Here is an 18,531-nt window from a genome sequence, read left to right as displayed (position 1 = left end):
AACAAAACTCGTTCTGCAAGCACAGCTCAAAGGGCCCTTCCCTTGGAATACCTCTTTGCTGTCCCCCAGTTTCCTCAGCCCTTTGTAAATATGCCCACTCTCTCACTCAGTATATTCTATTGTAATTATTTTTATAACACTATTGTAATCAGGCAGGTGCTACCCAATCGGTCAATTAGCCGGACTTCTTTTTTCTAATCACATCACAAAGAATCTTCAGATTGGTGGGGAAGAGATACTTCTAGGGGAGCCAGAAGCGACACTTTGCACAGAAAACAAAGGAGAGCAGAAAGAAAAGCATCAGCAATTCAGAGATGAAAAACTATAATCACACAAAGAAAAAAAATATATATATATATCTTTGCCCTACAGTAAAGGCAGAAGACATAAACTGTAAATGTCAATATAACCTAGAGAGCAGCTGGGATGGAAGCACTGCCTAAAGCCATGGTTCTCCAAGCTCACCTGCCTCAGAATCACCTGATGAACCTGTTGACCGTCTCCCCCACTCCTCCCCCGGCCCCCGCTAGTTCCCGATTCCGCAGTTCTCGGACTGGTCTGAGAACTTGCATTTTTCTCGGGTCCCAGCCGATTTGTTGCTGGTGGTCTGGAACCGCGTTTTAAGAACCACTCGCCTAAAGGCTTTTAGAGCTGGGAGTAGTGGCCACAGGTGCAGCCCCTGCAGATATGCGGTAACAGAAGGGCCACAAGGGAAGTGGGTGGAGAAGACGACCCAAGAGGTGGAAGCGGCCTGATTTAACACAGCCCACCTCTCTGTCGGCCAGAGCACACGCGGACGGCTGCAACCGGTGGCGGGAAGGCCCACGCCGCCGGAGCCCCCAGCCTCGGTGACCAGGCGCCTCCTGCCGACGGTCCTTGGGAGGTGTCATCCGGCACCGCACACCCAAGCCGGGACGAGGTGGGCGGGGCCCAGCTCGGGCCCGCCTCCACTCAGGAAGTGGCCCAGAGATCGAGCCACTGGGACGCAATTCCCGCCCCCAGGGTGGGCGGGGCCGTCTGGCCATGATTGGTCAGCCCCGTCCGTGCGCAGTGACGTTGAGTCCGGACGGGAAGTGTCCAAGAGGAGCGCGGGAGCTGAGAAGTGGAGGGTCGGGTGCGTCCCGGAAAGGCCTCGCGCGGACCGTTCTGCGGCCGGTGCACCTCAGGCTGCTTCCCGCGAGGGTCCCGCCCTCGCCACTCGCCAACCCGGGGTGCCTTCGCAGCCTGGCCAGGCCCGGGTGAGCGTCCGAGTGGGACCGCTGGGAGTGCGCGCGCGCCTCGGGGGAGGAGGTGACCCTGTGCTCGTGGCCCCGGGAGGCGAGCGGGAGGAATGTGTTCTCGGTGTCCCTAAGGCTCCGGGGACGCGCCCTCGTCCCCACCACCCGCCTTCCTAAGCCCTTTGGGTCACTGACCGGACAGATGTTGCTTGTGGCCTTGTGGCTCCAGGAAACGGGCATGGATTGGTTCTCCCAGCAATTTTATTTGCCTGCTCTTAGTGAAGAGCCGTGCTGAGCGCAGGGGCTGCACAGGTCACTGTGTCCCTAGTCCTTAGAGGTTCCAGGATTCATATTAGAGCTGAAGTGAACGCAGCCCCCGAGGAGAGGACCTCCTTCTGGAAGGCAAACAGATAATTACTGCAGGGTGTGGTAGTTGCTCAATTCAGGGTGCACGTGGAAGCCCTTGTAAGGAGTGATCGCTTTGAGAAATTGGTCCCTGACCTAAGATTTGAACGAAGAGGTGAAGAATTACAAAACCAAAACCTATGAATTCCCTAGCCACTGCCAGTGAGCCTCTACAACTGCAGTAAACCTTTCCCTTTTCCAGGTACGTAGTTGCATATTCTTGAAAAGAAATGGAACACACAGCATAATATGGGTTCTTTTATTTATTAGATTCCTGGTTTCAGAGAAGATGACAGAGGAACTGGATCTCCCGGGACAGGACTCTGATGCGGGGAGTGAGGAGGTGGTCCTGACCCCTGCAGAGCTCATTGACAGGCTGGAACAGGTAAGCAGTCCAAACAGAATCCCCCTGCTCCAAGCTCAGCCTTTTTATTTAGTCCAGCTGTGCAAATGTCAGGAATCAGGAAATGTGATGGAACTCTAGGCTTATTTCAAGAGAAGAGAGACCGCATCTTACCATCTACACAGAAATAGGAAGTAGGGGGACAGCCGGATAGAAACCTCATAATGTCAGACACAAAATTCTCAAGTGGGGCCAGAGAGGGTCAGCTTTGGGGACATTTACGAGAACAGCTCACAGAGCAAAGGATCTGCTTGGTATTTGTGGGGACCGCAGAAGTGCTTGGTAGAGACTTGTAAGGTCTAGAAAGTGCTGAAACACCTTCTTTAGGAGAAAACTGGTCTTTTTTATTTTTTTAAGTTTATTTTTATTTTGGGCTGCATTGGGTCTTTGTTGCTGCGTGTGGGCTTTCTCTAGTTGCGGCACGAGGGCTTTTCATTGCAGTGGCTTCTCTTGTTGTGGAGCATAGGCTCTAAGCGCGCGGGCTTCAGTAGTTGTGGCATAAGGGCTCTAGAGCGCAGGCTCAGTAGTTGTGGTACATAGGCATAGTTGCTCCGCGGCATGTGGGATCCTCCCGGAGCAGGGCTTGAACCCGTATCCCCTGCATTGGCAGGCAGGTTCTTAACCACTGCGCCACCGGGGAAGCCCGAGAAAACTGGTCTTATTCTTCCTTTTCCTCCAAATACTTCCTTTTGTCCACCGTTCTGTATGTTTCCACTGCTTACCTCAAACCACTTCTGGGCTGTTTCTCCTTTTAGTCATAATCCCTGTGGCTTATCGAGTATTTCCTGTGTGCTAGGGCTCTTCACAATTGTTGTCTGAGGAGACCTTGGTAGTTTTGGAGTTCAGACTACCTGGGTTTAAATCCTGCATGTCACTCGTTTTTTTTTTTTTTTTAATTTTTTTAATTAAAAAATATTTTTTTTGGCTGCGGTGGGTCTTCATTGCTGCACGTGGGCTTTCTCTAGTTGCGGCGAGCGGGGGCTACTCTTTGTTGTGGTGCGCGGGCTTCTCATTGCGGTGGCTTCTCTTATTGTGGAGCACAGACTCTAGGCACACGGGCTTCAGTAGTTGCAGCGTGCAGGCTCATTAGCTGTGGCACGCGGGCTTCGGTAGTTGTGGCACACGGGCTTAGTTGCTCCATGGCATGTGGGATCTTCCCGGACCAGGGCTCGAACCCGTGTCCCCTGCATTGGCAAGCGGATTCTTAACCACTGCGCCACCAGGGAAGTCCACACTCGTCTGTTTTACAACTTAGGCAGGTTGTATAGCTTGTCTCTAGCGCTTCCTTGACTGTCAGTGGAGGTAATAATAGTGGCTGCCTCACTGAGCTCTTGTGAGGATGAAATGGGGTATTATGTGTGAAGAGCTCAGAGTGTTGTCTGACGTGTGCTGAGCGCTCACTGAATGTTAGGTGCAAGTGGTCATAATCAGTACAACAACGCCCTGAGGCAAGCACTTTTGTCATCTCCATTTTACAGATGAGGAAACTGAAGCTTAGAGGTTAGAGGTGTAAAGTAACTTGCCAAGGACACACAAGGACAGCAGAGCCAGGATGTGAACCAGGTCTCTTTGATTTACTACACCTGCTGCCTTATTCGTCTCCCTCTCACCGCCCCTTTCCAGAGCTCTCTCATGTTTGTTACTTTAGGATTCTTCATTCCTTCCTACCGTTACATGCCATTGTGAGTGATAAAACCCAAGGAAGTTCATTTAAAAATTATGTCTCAGACCTTTTTAAGAATCTGGTGAAAACTCTGGCCCTCCCTCCCAGAATAATGCACATATACACCCATGCAGAACTTTGCATGTAATTTCAGGAGATTCACAGGCACCCTGAAAATTTAAAACCCAATGAGGTATCACTTATACCCACCAGAGTGGTAGAAATGAAAAAGGTGAACAGTATAAAGTGTTGGCAAGGATGTAGAGAATTTAGCACACGTATACCACGGTGTGTGTGTAACTTGGTACAGTCACTTTAAAAAATTAACGTTATTTTCTGGTCAGGTTAAAGAAGGCACACGTGTCTTGTGGCCGAATTATTCTACTCCTGGGTGCATACCTAGAGTACGGCATATACACGTAACGAGGGAGAAAAATAGCAGTAAAATGAGTAAAAGCTCCTGCCGCAGCATGGACAGCTGTCAGGAGCATCACACAGAAGAACAAAAGAAAAGTTGCTGAAGAAACCGTCTGTGTACCCTTCAGACCCTTGCAAAGCTGTCGTCCAGGGCCGAGCTTGCCAGCTTGCTGGTGCTGAGGCTCTGCAAAGGCTCAGATGCTGACCCTCACCCTCCAGGTCAGCCGGGCCCAGACTGCTGGCCTCTTCTGGGTGTCCTCAGGGCTCCCTGGGAGGGAGCCCAAGGAGGGTGGGGTCTGGCGGCCTTGGCAGGGGGTGAGCAGGAGTCACGCCTGCGGCCTGATGCTCTCCTGCCCGGAGGGCAGCCACCGCCTGGACAGCTGCCGTGTAGCATGGCCTCGGGGCCGGCCTGACAGGCCACTGATGAGCACAGCTCTGGGCGCATACGTAGGATGCTCTTGAATGCTGGTAAAAATACAATTTAAAACTTGGTACCTAAAATGCAAAGTTTCTCATTTTAATGGTCATGTTAGTTCGCTAAGGCTGCCTAACAAAGTGCCACAGACTGGGTGGCTTTGCTGACAGAAATTTATCTTCTCAGTTCTGGAGGCTCTTCTATCTGAGAGGAGATCAAGGTGCTGACACGGTCTCCTCTGAGGCCTCTCTCCTGGACTTGGAGACGGCCGTCTTCTGTGTCCTCATGTGCTCTGTCCTCTCTGTAGATAATTTCCCATAGAGAGTGAATGTACATAAAGGAAAGAAGGTACCAGCGACTGAGCCTTGGGAAACTCCGTGTCTGTGTCCTCTTCTTCTCCTGCAAGGACACCAGCCGTATTGGATTAAGGCCCACCTAATGACCACCTTTCAACCTAACTACCTGGTTAAAAGACTGCATCTCCAAATCCAGTCACATTCTGAGGTGCTAGGAGTTAGGGCTCTAACATACAAATCGGCAGGTGGAGGCGGCGCAGTTTCACCCGTAACAGTGATAAACAGGTTGTTGTTAAACTTTTTTTGATGCAGTCATTTCAAACAGAGAACTTGATTATTTTTAAAAAGACTGTGAACTTAAATACAAGTTTCTCACTAAAAATTTTGAAAAGATTTTATTTGAGCATTTTGTACTAATATAAACTTTGCCCCACTGTTATATGTTTTATTACCATGATTTCATACTGTAAATGAGAACTCTCCCCCAAATCTACTCCATTTTACCCAGTATACCATACAAGTGCTGTCATTTCTTTGAGAGCCCTGTCATGGAAAGGTTGGTAAGCACCACATAGAGATAAAAACAGAAGTAATGAAACTACAGAAAATTAATCACTAAATTCAGGCTAATGATCACCTCTGAGGAGGGAGGGGACACAAGGGGACTTGTAAAATGATGATGATACTCTTTAATGAAGCTATGTGCACATAGGTGTTTATCAGTATTCTTCATGTTATTATGTATTTCATAAATATTTTTGTACCTATTCAGTATTTAATGAAGTCAGGTAAAAAGAAAACCTGGGCTTCCCTGGTGGCACAGTGGTTAAGAATCCTCCTGCCAATGCAGGGGACACGGGTTCAAGCCCTGGTCTGGGAACTAAGATCCCACATGCCGCAGAGCAACTAAACCTGTGTGCCACAACTACTGAGCTTGCGCTCTAGAGCCCATGAGCCACAACTACTGAAGCCTGCGCGCCTAGATCCTGTGCTCCGCAACAAGAGAAGCCACCGCAATGAGAAGCCCACGCACTGCAACAAAGAGTAGCCCCCGCTTGCCGCAACTAGAGAAAGCCCGTGCGCAGCAACGAAGACCCAATGCAGCCAAAAATAAACAAAATAAATAAATTTATATATAAAAAAAGAAAATCTCCTGCTTTATAAGTTCTCTATGACAGTTTGATCTTTTCTCATTCATTATGCTACTTGAAAAGACAGATTGTCTTTCTGATTAATTTTATATATCTGCAACACTATTCAGAAGCTTGAGCACCTGAAAAGACATTTTATGATAGTAGCAATACTGGTATTTAATAATGCGTCTGAATGGTGATAATTGAAGAAGCAGACACTTAAGTGTGTCAAAATGAATAACTGGAGCGTGCTTGGCCTGTAACTCTGAGCTATTCTAGAACTCAATTTCCTGTGATTGAAAGATAAGTACAGCTTCCTCAGTCACCAGTGGATACTTCAGTTCCCTAAGCCTTGGTAATTTCTGAAACATACCAAGCATCTGGGCCTAAGTCATAAATTAGGGATTTAACATCTTATTCCAAAAACTGCTTAATAGATAAATCTCCATTTCCTTTGTGATCCTTTGTACTCTTGGGAAGTTAGTAAATAACGTAATCTGTGTTTTCTCATCAGCAAGGTAAGGATAACTGTATCCATTTCATCTCAGTTATGATAGTGATGAATGAAAAAATTATAAAATGCTCTGAGCTGAATGGGAGGGCGCTGGTGCCCCCTGGTGGGCAATAGCAGATACAGACACTGGTGCCCGGTGACAGGTACCGAGTGGACACCAGGTAGGATTACTCTCAGCCATAGGTGTACTGACAACACAGCCTTTCCACTAAAGGAAATAAAAAAGCCATCATTAAACATAGCTTGTCTTCAAAGCACTTCCAGTATTTCCAACCGGTAGACAGTTTCTTTGCTGAGGCAGCTGTGATTTTAGGGGTGAGTACTGACTCCCAGGGTTATTTTGCTCCATTGTGAGTAATGCCCCTTGGTGCGTTTTTCGGGCATTGTCGTTTTAGGCCTGGATGAACGAAAAGTTTGCCCCTGAGCTGCTGGAAAACAAGTCGGAAATCGTAGAATGTGTCATGGAGCAGCTGCAGCACATGGTAAGAGGTGGCCCCTCGGCGTTCAGAGGAGGGCAGCTTAGAAGGTGTGTCGGCACAGTGAGAGGCCGTAGGCTGAAAGCAAATCTGTTCCGTTGGGCCCAGCCTAGTTTGGGTTTTTTTTTTTGGTTTTTAATGTTGAATTAATTACCTACACTTACAAAGCCTGGGAGCTCCTATGAACATCTGGATGTCAGCTTCTAAAAACCTGTCCTCAGCATTCCTGCATTTGTACGCGAGAACAGCTGACCAGAGCAGGGTAGGGACGGCCCCTTCCAATGTGCTCCCAAGGCCCCCAGCTCCTGGCTGCCCACCTTTCTCAGGTACCTTACCTGCCTGGCCCCGAAGCCTCTGAGTGTGTGGCCCTTGCCTTAGATGAGCCGGACTTTAGTCACTGTCAGCCTCAGGGTGGCTTTGAAACGTTGGTATTTTACAGTTTCTCAGCTGGTGTTTTAACTACTTCCAAGACCCTTTAGACATTTCTTCTGTCTGCTGCTTCCTTCACACTCGGGCTGGGGTTCTTCTGGGGCCTTCTGACCAGCCAGATTCAGATTCTATTCAAGTGGTCATTTTCTAAAAGTAAACGAGTGCTGTCTGCACTTTATGTCGTGAGACTATGGTCATGTATTGTTCGTGTAGTTAAGAAATTAGAAGGAAATGAGAGCCCTTAAACGATGAGTTTTTTCTTCTCCTCTGACCTAAATGTAGCCTGTGTGAGTCCTTAATGTTGCCAGCGATGATGGGCTGTGCGCTGATTCAACAAATAAGGTCCTTAGTCTTTGACTCTCATGTTTTTTACAAACTGTGTTTTCTCTGTTAACAGGAAGAAAATCTCAGGAGGGCCAAGAAGGGGGACCTGAAGGTCAGCATCCATCAGATGGAGATGGAGAGGATCCGCTTCGTCCTGAGCAGCTACCTGCGGTGTCGGCTCATGAAGGTCGGGGGGCAGGGGGCAGCTGTCGTGCAGACTGAGGGTCCTGGGAGGAGCGGGAGGGTCCAGGGCCTGCAGATGGTGCTGAGGCCCCACGTCAGGGGAGCCAGAGTCGGGAGGGCGGCACTGTTCTGGAGAAGCATCGACGGCACGGTTGTCTCCCACCTCCAGGGACACTGTTAGTCGGTCTGCTGCGCGAACGGTCCCCCCCAGAGTGACCGTCGGGCGGTGCTGAGCGTGGAGGTATTGGCAGTGGATGAACAGGGAATACTGACCAGAGGAGACCTGGTTTTAAGAACTGTTTTGCATCTGTCGTTAAGTCAATGTCAAATGGACCATGCTAGTGACATTCAGCTATATCTCTATGGCCGTCTAACTTATAAAAATGAAACGGCAACACATGCTTATTTTCAATGACGTCTGTTTTAACCCTGGAAGTTCTTACCTCCTTGAAGTTTCTTCTCATTTGGTTCCACTTGTCCTCTTAGTTACTACAAAGCAAACATGCTTGATTCTTGAGCACCGTGGGTGTGAACTGCGTGGGTCCATTGATACGTGGAATTTTTTCATTATTTGCTGTAAAGTGATCCGAGGTTGGTTGAATCCAGGTGCAGAACCAGGGATACGGAGGGCCGACTGTAAGGCGGGGGGAGGGGAGGGCTGCTGGCACACTCAAGCCCCGAGTTGTTCAAGGGCCAGCCGTACCCTCTACCATGTGGACGCGCTTCAGATACTGAAGACAGCTCAGAAGGCTCTCGAGAGTCCTCTGAGCTAAACATTTCAGCCGTTTATTTCCATTTACTCTCCTGGTCTCTTCCCTTAAAAGGTTTATCAGTATCCTTCTTAAATTATCCCACCTACAATGGAACAGAGTTCCCGTTGTAGTTTGGTCACTTTTGTGAAAAGCAGGATGATCACTTCCCTTGTGGGTATCAGACTGGTAGTAACGCCACCCAGTGTCATGTAGCGTCTGACGGACACGTCACCCTGGGTTCATTCCGCACTCGCCATGAGCACCAACCTCTTTGGAAGTTTTTAAGCTGTTGTTATTATTATTACACCATCCCGTCACTCCTGTATTTCCATGGCTTGATTTTTGACCCCTCAGTATAGGGCTCAGTACTTGTCCCTTTTCAGCTTCTTTTTTGGGGCCATTTCCCTGGTCTCTGGATCCCAGTCTTGTCACCTAGACTATTAGTTATTTCAGCAAGTTTGATGAGTGTGTCATCAAAGATCTTATCTGATTCTTTAGTAGGACTGGGCCAGTGATCGATGTCCCGCCAGAGCCTTCCCCGCCGATCGGCGTCCGTCAGTTGAATCCGTGTTCTTCTTTCACTCATTTATGCGTCTCCTAGTCTGTGCTGTCACCCAGCAGCCCTGCTACAGCTTGTCCCCAAGGACGTTAAAGATATCATCACGCATTTTGAAAAGCTTGAGACGCGCTGCGCCTCTCCCCACCCTCAGCTGCCAGGCCGCTCAGTTTTTTGAGGCGTGTGGTGAGGTGAATGCTCTTCGCGCGCACGGCTACTCTCCTTTGAGTTCACCGACCGTCTATCTGTAAGGCCACGTACAACGTGAAGGACACTGATGTGTGTTGGAAGAGTCTCCTCCTTTGTAGTTTTGAAAATCAGGAAATGTGTCCGCCTCTAATCTTCCCCACCTCTTCTGAACTCAGTGACTCTGAGATTCTGAAATGGCATGTATTTTTAGTGCACGAAGTGACACAGTAGCAGCGGTGATCCACATAGGACAGGAGAAGGTGCCTCACACACTCAAACTCCGTACAGACGAGAATTTAGTTCATCCTGGAACACAGTGCGTCCGAGCCGGGAGACCTCACCGCTTTAAGGATAAGTGCTGCCTTCTCTGGGCCTTCAGCTCCTCCTTGCCATCATCGTGGTCCTGCTCGCAGAGAGCGTTTCCCTGGCGGAGGTGATCGTGAGAGCTTTGACTCCAAACGAGACTGCCTTTCCTGGTTCCTGACCACACACCTTTCTGTAGCTTTTAGCTTTGTTGTTGTTTTCTGGTAGTTCTTAGCACGCTTCCCAAGCCTTACCTCATTGTGGGTTTTATCCTTGCTGGTTATATTGTTTCTTTTGTTGTTGTTGTTAATTTATAAATTTATTTATTTATTTTTGGCTGTGTTGGGTCTTCATTGCTGCGCACGGGCTTTCTCTAGTTGCAGCGAGTGGGGGCTACTCTTCATTGCAGTGCACAGGCTTCTCGTTGCAGTGGCACAGGCTCTAGGCGCGTGGGCTCAGTAGTTGTGGTGCGGAGCACAGGCTCTAAGTGTGTGGGCTCAGTAGTTGTGGCACGTGGGCCCAGTAGTTGTGGCTCGCTGGCTCAGTAGTTGTGGCGCATGGGCTCAGTAGTTGTGGCTCGCGGGCTCTAGAGCGCAGGCTCAGTAGTTGTGGTGCATGGGCTTAGTTGCTCCGTGGCATGTGGGATCTTCCCGGACCAGGGCTCAAACCCGTGTCCCCTGCATTGGCGGGCGGATTCTTAACCACTGCGCCACCAGGGAAGTCCCTGGTTATAGTCTTATAATCGAGCATCACTCTCTGTCTGCTTAAATGTTCTGTGTGTGTCTCTCCAGCCTCTGTATCTGTTTTACTTCACAGGTTGTACAGTTGTGTCTGTACAGTGACATAGAAGTGCTGGGTAACAGCCCCTTCCTTTCTCTTAACTTCCATTTCCAGTTGTCTCACAGAGTTTCTTTCGTGAAAGCCTCTCATCTTTTTAAACTGTCTTCCTTTTTTGAGCCCTGGCCTTTGCTCCAAATTCTCTGAAACCTGCCTTCGTGAAGTCCAGTGTGTAAGTCTTATGATTAGAAAGAGTCTCAACCATGAAAACGTGTCATTTTAAGCGTCACTTTCTAGATTAACCTCGACCTGTTTCCGAAAACTAGCATGTGTGCCACTGGAATCAGACCAGACCTTCGATGACACACTTGATCGAACTTGCTGATGGCAAAAAGCGTTGACAGGTGTTTCCTGTCCCCACAGATAGAGAGGTTTTTCCCTCACGTCCTTGAAAAGGAGAGAACACGCCGTGAGGGGGAGCCTTCCAGCCTTTCTCCGGAAGAGTTTGCCTTCGCCAGAGAGTGAGTAAGCAGCGAGCGTGGGACCCGCCTTTATTTTCCTGGCTTGCCAGTGTGAGTTTGGTGGTTGTGTCCCTCAGGCCAATCGCGGGGCCACTGCTGTTGGTCTTATAGCCCTGGTGGCTCCGGGGCGTGTCGTCACTGCGATGTGGGTTTGTGTATTTCAGGTACATGGCTAACACAGAGACCTACCTAAAGAACGTTGCCTTAAAGCACATGCCTCCTAATTTACAGAAGGTGGACCTCTTGAGGGCAGGTGAGCAGAACATTCTCCTTTCGGACATCCCGAGGGGCCGTAGTTTACACCCCACGTATCTCCAGGTGTCTTAGAATAGCATCTTCATCTCCACTCTCTTCTCTCGAACGTGGGCAAATAGGTGCATAGATAGATCAGCAGAAAAGAGACAGGGGGGAAGGGTTCTGGGTTAAACCAAAAATCGTGAAAAGCAGGCGCCGGGCTAACGAGTTCAGCATCACTTTTGTGTTCTTCCGGTTCAGAGGAAATTCTCGTAGCTGCCACTGTAAGTGCAGACTCACCCTCGTACGCAGTCACCTCCTGAGGGTCCGTGCTGTGCTCGGCTCCTCTGGGCGAGGAAGATGCCGGGGTCTCTGGTCTCCGGGGGCAGCAGCGTTCCCCTCACAGGTTCCAGGCCATGCAGGGCCTGTCTCCTCGGGGGGGACGTTAGCTGGAAGACTGGGACGCCTACGGGGGTCCCTCAGTGCTCCTGATCTTCGGTTGTGAGCAGCCTCCTGGCTGTGGGAAGGGGAGCAGGACAGACGGCAGGGAGGCGCCAGGGAGGGAAGCACAGCCATCTCCTCTGCCTCTCGCCCCCTTGCTCGGTCCCCTGAAAGTCTGCCAAGTCACGGGGGGGGGGCCCTGCTGGTAACCCCTAACCTTGGGTCAGCCAGCAGGGCCCCTGGCCTGTGGCCTCCAGTCTTCCTCCCCGGCCTTTCCCAGCTCGCCGTGTCCACGCAGGACATCACGGGGGCCTGGAGTCCACAGGTTCCCAAGCTGAGTTCACGACAGCTGAGCCCTGAGCGTCCCTCGCCGACCCAGCCTGGGGGTCGCGCCCTGAGCCCTGCCGCTGGCGGGGGACTTAGCCCCGGCTGCCACAGCTAAGTACCACCGACAGGACGGGGGCGCCTGACCAGCCAGCGTGGATCTTCTCACAGATGTGGAGGCCAGCGTCCATGGTCAGGGTGCTGACAGTGTTGGTTTCCCCGAGTCTCTCTCCTTGGCTTGCAGGCGGCCGCCCCCTGCACACGCACCCTGCCGTCTGTCCCTCTCCTCAGCAGGTTGCCTCAGGACCCCACCCTGACGGCTTCATTTTGCCTCTTTGGAGGTCTGGTCTCCAAATCCATTCCCGTCCTGAAGTAGTGGGGTTCGGGGCTTCAGCGTGTCATCGTGGAGGGGACACCAGGAGCAAGCCCACCGCGTGCCGGGCTTGTGGAACTCTGAACTGGTCGTTTTGGTGAACCTGCCTGAGGGACACAGGAGGCCCAGTCCGTGTCCAGTTTAGCCTCTTTTGTCTGCACTTACGAGTGGGGCAAGGACCACGTCCCTAATCACTGCCCAGCACCACCTGTCATATCCAGTTGAGCCGGGTCCAGGCCGTTGCCCCAGAGCTGCTTCTACTTGATGCTGGCCAACACCTGCTGACGCTCATGTGTTGCTTGTCCTGGGTCCCTTCCAAGGACCAGAGCTGGGCGCCTAGGGCTGGAGCTGTTTGGGAGCCAGCCTGCCCTCGTGAGATCAGAGCCTTGCTCACGTAGCCCAGATGCCCCCTGGAGCACGGAGACCGCAGTGGCAGGGTCGTGGAAGGGCGTTGTAGCCGAGCATCCTTCGAGGGTTTCCTCACATCAGCAGCAGCCCAGTGGGCCCAGCTGACCCTGCTGAAGTTGGTGTCTCTGGCAGGCCCAGAACCCCCGAGCAGCCCAGGGGACCCTCCCTGGACCTTTGCGGTCAGTTATCCTGACCCCCCTCCCGTAGACAGGGAACCGAGGCAGCCCCACACCTGAGCTGGGCTCTGAACACTGAGTTGTCCGGTGGGTTCTCCGGACCCCGCAGGTGATGGGGTCCTCTTGGCACAAACGGAGCCGCAGGCAGGGAAGGGCTGGAGAGTTGCCAGCGCGGGGCACTTCGTGGTGAAGTGCTGGCTGGTGGTAGAGAGGGAGGGATGCTTACAGCGCGCAGCCCGTATTCATCTCCCTGACATTCAAGGCCATTGCCGTGTGACCCAGTCTCCCTAACATCCAGTCCTCCCACCCTTTATACAGACATACTTTCTGGCCCGATTCACACACTCTGTCCTCCTAAGACGTCACGCGTGTTTCTCCCATGGCCCTTGCTCTTCCTCCCAGGCGCCCTGCAGATCTTAGGGCCTCATCACTTGTCAAATGAGCGGGTGCCGTGTGAAACCTTGAGGGAAGCGTGCTGTTCTAGAAGGAGCCAGATCCCTCCTCAGGTCCCTGCCCCCAAGAGGCTTTTACATCAGGGGTCCCTTTGTGCCTGAGGCAGTTAATCCCAGCAGCTTCTCCATCCCGGTCTTGTCAGCTGAGCATTTTCTGATCACACTCTCGTCCTCCTGGCAGTTCCCAAACCAGATCTGGATTCATATGTGTTTCTGAGGGTGAAAGAGCGACAAGAAAACATACTGGTAGAACCGGAAACAGATGAGCAGAGGTGAGTGGCGTTTGCGTTGTGGATCGTGGGAAGCGTTCCTCCCCATGGGGCTGCAGCCGAGCTCCGCGGGTACATTGTTTTCTCTTCCAGGGACTATGTGATCGACCTGGAGGAGGGCTCACAGCACTTGATCCGATACAAAACCATCGCACCCCTGGTCGCTTCTGGAGCCGTACAGCTGATTTAAAACCGGAAGCAACTAACCAAGAGTGAGGACATGGAAGGTTGGAGAACGTATTTGGAAACCCCACGTGTCAGCCGGTGCCCGAGGACGGGAACTTTTCCCGGCAGTGCCGTGGGTCACTGGGGCATTGAGATCTGCTCGGGGCAGATCCCTCCCTGGCTGCTCCAGCCAGGATCAGCAGGTGGGGTCATCGCTCTGCCGACCCCGCGGCTGGGCAGGGACACGGAAGCGCCCTTCGTGGTGGTGTTTGAACTGAGGAAAGTGAGGCCGAGGGGGTGCATAGAAAGGCCTCGCTGCCTGTGATGAGGGGACTGGTGGGCCCCAACCTGACAGCTGCAGGAGCGCTCCCTCAACCCTCCTGGTAGGAAGAGTGTAAATAGATTAAACCGTGTGGCCGCCCTGTATAGTATGTCACTGACTCGTGTAAACTCAGCTTCTGGGGCCTCTGCTCTCACACTTAAAGCCAACTTCTGTCATGCCTAACTGAGCATCACAACCAGTAAACTAGTAACTAGGTCTCGGTTTCATGGCAGAAGGAGCCCGTGGGCATTTCCCAGCGTGTAGTCTAGTGAGGTGCATCCTCCCCGTGGCGAACTGCAGCGTCGGGCGGTCTCCCGGGCCAGCCTGCAGGCCATGTGCCAGCCTTGACCAGGGCCCCGGGGGCAGAGCAGCAGCAGCTCTCTTACGCCGCCACCTCAGCGGCAGCTGTTCCTTTTTAGGCTCTTCACTTTCTCAAGGGGAATAGATGAAATTAACCTCGGTGAGTGGACAGTGTCTCGGTGACACCCGAGGAGGGATGTACACACGTGAATCGTCTTCCCTTGAAACGTGATACAGAGCAACTGCCTTCCAGTCTTTCTTTCCTGCAAAGGCAGGTTTTCATCTACATGATGTTGGCTCTTGGAGTAATCAGTGTAATATTGCTGTCATTTCCAAGAGAAATCACTAAGTGAAAGCAAGGAAGGTTTTATTCGTTAATAAAAACGTTTTATATCTCACGCAGTGCTTTGTTTTCTCCTGAGCGTTTTCACCCTCTTCAGCCATTCATTAAATAAATGTGCAGTGAGCACACAGTATGCCGGGCACAGTCCACCACACTGGGGCTCCAAGCCAGAATGAGATGGTCACTGACCCTGCTCAGGTGGGAGAAGTGCCTTGAAGAGACTTAGAACGGGGGGCTCACGGGGGCTCACCAGCATGACTGGGTGCTCTGAGAGGCTCTCACTGATTTCAGTGAATCTCACTGAATTAGGCTGAGGTCTGAATAACAAGAAGGGGCCAGACACAGAACTCGAAAGGCTTTCCAGGCAGAAAAGGCAGCTTGTGCAAAGGCCCTGAGGCAGAAACGAATTCTACCTGCAGTCGGTGTGGCTAGAAGGCAGTGGGCACAATGCAGAAGCGTGCAGGATTAAGGTCTGAGAGGCAGGCTGGCCCCAGATCACTTAACGGCTTTGTTAGCAAGGACCCCATGGGTCCTCACAGCATCCTGAGAAGCAGGCAGGGCTGGTAGTAGGTAAATAGGTGGGAAACAAGGTGGGCGTTTAGCAATAAGTCTGAACCCAAGTCTCCTTCCTCGGGGCCACCTTGTGGTCCCATGTCACCGTTGCCTCTGCTGTGGAGAGGAGAGGACTGGGCTGCATCATGTCACCCGCCCTGTTCATGCCGGGCAGCACGGAGGAGTAAGGTGGTCACTGAAGCCACAGAGCTCATTGCTCCATTTCCTAGGTCACCTCTGCAAAGGAAGACTGGTTTAGATAAGCCATTTCGAAATAAAGGGGAAGTTGAATTTCAAAACCAAGTGAAGGGAAATGATGTGGTTTAGTGTGACGTCTTTAACATTTTCAATTTGTGGGGAGTATTTTGCTTTATGGTTAAAAACTCATCACTGGAAGCAGGATGGGACATTGACTTCAAACAGTGGCATCATACCTTATCATAAGCTTGTTGCCAGCGAGATTCCTGAGAAATGCTTGCATGTCCATATCTGCAGGTGCAGCAAAAACATGTACCAGCTGTGACCTTGGAGCAAGACCCGCTGTGTTTACTCTGTGCCCAAACATTGAGGCTTCAGTGCCCCCAACCCCGTGCACATCCACCTTCCGTCTGTGATGGACTTGAGCTAACCATGAAACTCTCAGAGGGATTGTGAAGTGAGCACATCATACACCAGTACTTCAGATAAATGTTATATGATATCGTTTCTATGTGGAATAAAAAAAATACAAATGAACTTATTTCCAAAACAAATCCATAGACATAGAAAACAAACATGGTTACCAAAGGGGAAAGGGGGAGAGAGGGATAAATTAGGATTTTGGGATTATTTATTACTATACTATATATTAAATAGATAATCAACAAGGACCTGTGTAGCACAGGGAGCTCTACTCAATATTTTGTAATAACCTGTAAGGGAAGAGAATCTGAAGAGAGGGTACATATATATATAACTGAATCGCTGTGCTGTATACCTGGAACTAACACGATATTGTAAATCAACTACTGTATACTTCAGTTTAAAAAATACTTTATATAGGTCTTCCCTGGTGGCGCAGTGGTTGAGAGTCCGCCTGCCGATGCAGGGGACGCGGGTTCGTGCCCCAGTCCGGGAAGATCCCACATACTGCGGAGCGGCTGGGCCCGTGAGCCATGGCCGCTGAGCCTGCGCATCCGGAGCCTGTGCTCCGCAATGGGAGAGGCCACAACAGTGAGAGGCCCGCGTACCGCAAAAATAAATAAATAAATAAAAATAAACCTTCATATAATGTTAAGTAATTTATCATGGGAGGCTAAACATTCCAAATATTTGGAATTGTTCAAAATTGATTTTTTTCTTTTTTGTATTATAGTAAAATACACATAACGTAATTGCTGTCTTAATAACCATTTGTAAGTTCACATTCAGTGGTATTAAATATATTCACCTTGTTGTGCACCCATCACCAGCACCCGTCCCCACGACTCTTCATCTTGTGAAACTGAAACTCTGTACCCGTTAAACAATAACTCCTTCCCACCGTCCCTGAAAACCACCATTCTACTTTGTCTTTACGGTTTTGGCAACTCTAAGTACCTCATTAAGTGGAATCATAGTTTGTCTTTTTGTGGCTGGCTTATTTCCCTTAGCATAAGGGAAACCTTGGGAAACCCCAAGGTTTATCCATGTTGTAGCATGTGTCAGAAATTCTTTTTAAGGCTAAATAATATTCCCTTGTACGTATAGACCACCTTTTTCTTATCCATAAATCTGTCAGTGGACACTTGGGTTGCTTCCACATTTCAGCTGTTGTGAATAATGCTGCTGTGAACATGCATGTGCAGATATCTTCGAGATCCTGCTTTTAAATTTTTGGCTATACACCCACAAGTGGAATTCCTGGATCATAATGTAATTCTGATTTTAATTTTCTGAGGAAGCACCACACTCTTCCACAGCAGCTGTACCATTTTACAAGGGCTTCAATTTCTCTACATCCTTGCCTATACCTGTTTGCTATTTTTTTATAGTAACCGTACTAATGAGTGTGAGGTTGTATCTCATTATAGTTTTGATTTGCATTTCCCTAATGATTCAGCATCTTTTCCTGTGCTTATTGGCTATTCCTACGTCTTCTTTGGAGAAATGTATATTCAAGTGCTTTGTGCTTTTCTAATCAGGTTGTTTTTATTGTTGATGAGTTTTAGGAGTTCTCTATACATTCTGGATATTAATCCCTTATCAGATATATGATTTGCCAATGCTTTCTCTCATTCTGTGGGTTGCCTTTTTACTCTGTGGATAGTATCTTCTATGCATAAATTTAAAAATTTTTTTCATAAAGTCCAATTTGTTGATGTTTTCTTTTGTCACCTGCGCCTTTGGTGTCAAATCCAAGAAATCATTACGAAATCCAATGTCATGAAGTTTTTATCATATGCTTTCTTCCAAGAGTTTTATTTGCTTAGGTCTTAAATAAATTTAAAGACCTAAAGGTCCTTGATTCATTTTGAGTTAATTTTTGTATGTAGTGTTAAGTAAGGGTTCAACTTCATTTTTTTGCATGTGGATATCCAGTTTTCCCAGCACCATTTTTTCAAAAGACTGTCCTTCCCCCACTGAATGGTCTTGGTACCCTTGTCAAAAATAATGTTACCATACATGTGAGGGTTTATTTCTGGGCTTTCTATTCTGTTCCATTGGTCTGTATGTCTGTCTTTATGCCAATACCACACTTTTGATTACTGTAGCTTTGTAGTAAGTTTTGAAATCAGGAAGTGTGTGTGCTCCAGTTTCGTTCCTCTTTTTTCAAGATTGTTTTGGTTATTGGGGGTCTTTTGAGATTCCATATGAATTTTAGGATGGGTTTTTTCTGTTTTTGCAAAAAAAAGTCACTGGGATTTTTATAGAGATTGCATTGAATCTGTAGGTCTCTTTGGGTAGTACTGACATTTTAGCAATATTAAGTCTTCTGGTCCATGAACATGCAATGTGTTTTCATTGATTTATGTGTTATTTAATTTCTTTCAGCAGTGACCTTCAGTTTTCATTGTGTAAGTGTTTTACCTCCTCGGTTAAGTTACTTCCTAAGTATTTTGTCCTTTCTGATGCTATTTTAAATGGAACTGTTTTTGTAATTTCCTTTTCAGATTGTTCACATATAGAAATGCAATTGGATTTTGTGTGTTGACTTTCTATCCTGCTACTTTGCTGAATT

At 49.3% G+C, this 18,531-nt stretch overlaps 1 protein-coding gene across 3 annotated transcripts; it reads left to right on the top strand.

Moving 5' to 3' along the window:
* The first annotated feature begins 1,073 nt into the window (after positions 1-1,073).
* GINS4 (GINS complex subunit 4) lies at positions 1,074-16,035 on the top strand. Of its 3 annotated transcripts, none has more exons than XM_079909116.1 (9): positions 1,074-1,238; positions 1,893-2,007; positions 6,859-6,945; positions 7,766-7,879; positions 10,876-10,973; positions 11,138-11,226; positions 13,563-13,653; positions 13,744-13,862; positions 15,828-16,035. In XM_079909116.1, the coding sequence occupies exons 2-8, from the start codon at positions 1,912-1,914 to the stop codon at positions 13,838-13,840; spliced, it is 672 nt and encodes a 223-aa protein (XP_079765242.1). In that variant the 5' UTR covers positions 1,074-1,238; positions 1,893-1,911; the 3' UTR covers positions 13,841-13,862; positions 15,828-16,035. The 3 variants fall into 3 exon arrangements, with proteins under 3 accessions (XP_079765242.1, XP_079765241.1, XP_079765240.1); XM_079909115.1 differs by lacking the exon at positions 15,828-16,035 and adding an exon at positions 14,557-14,914; XM_079909114.1 differs by lacking the exon at positions 15,828-16,035 and having other exon boundaries at positions 13,744-14,914.
* The last annotated feature ends 2,496 nt before the right edge of the window (positions 16,036-18,531 follow it).

This window comes from Stenella coeruleoalba (genome assembly GCF_951394435.1).
Source record: "Stenella coeruleoalba genome assembly, chromosome: 21".
NCBI classification, from domain to species: domain Eukaryota; kingdom Metazoa; phylum Chordata; class Mammalia; order Artiodactyla; family Delphinidae; genus Stenella; species Stenella coeruleoalba.
Note: the sequence above shows the minus strand (reverse complement) of the source record. Positions and strands in the feature narration are given on the sequence as shown.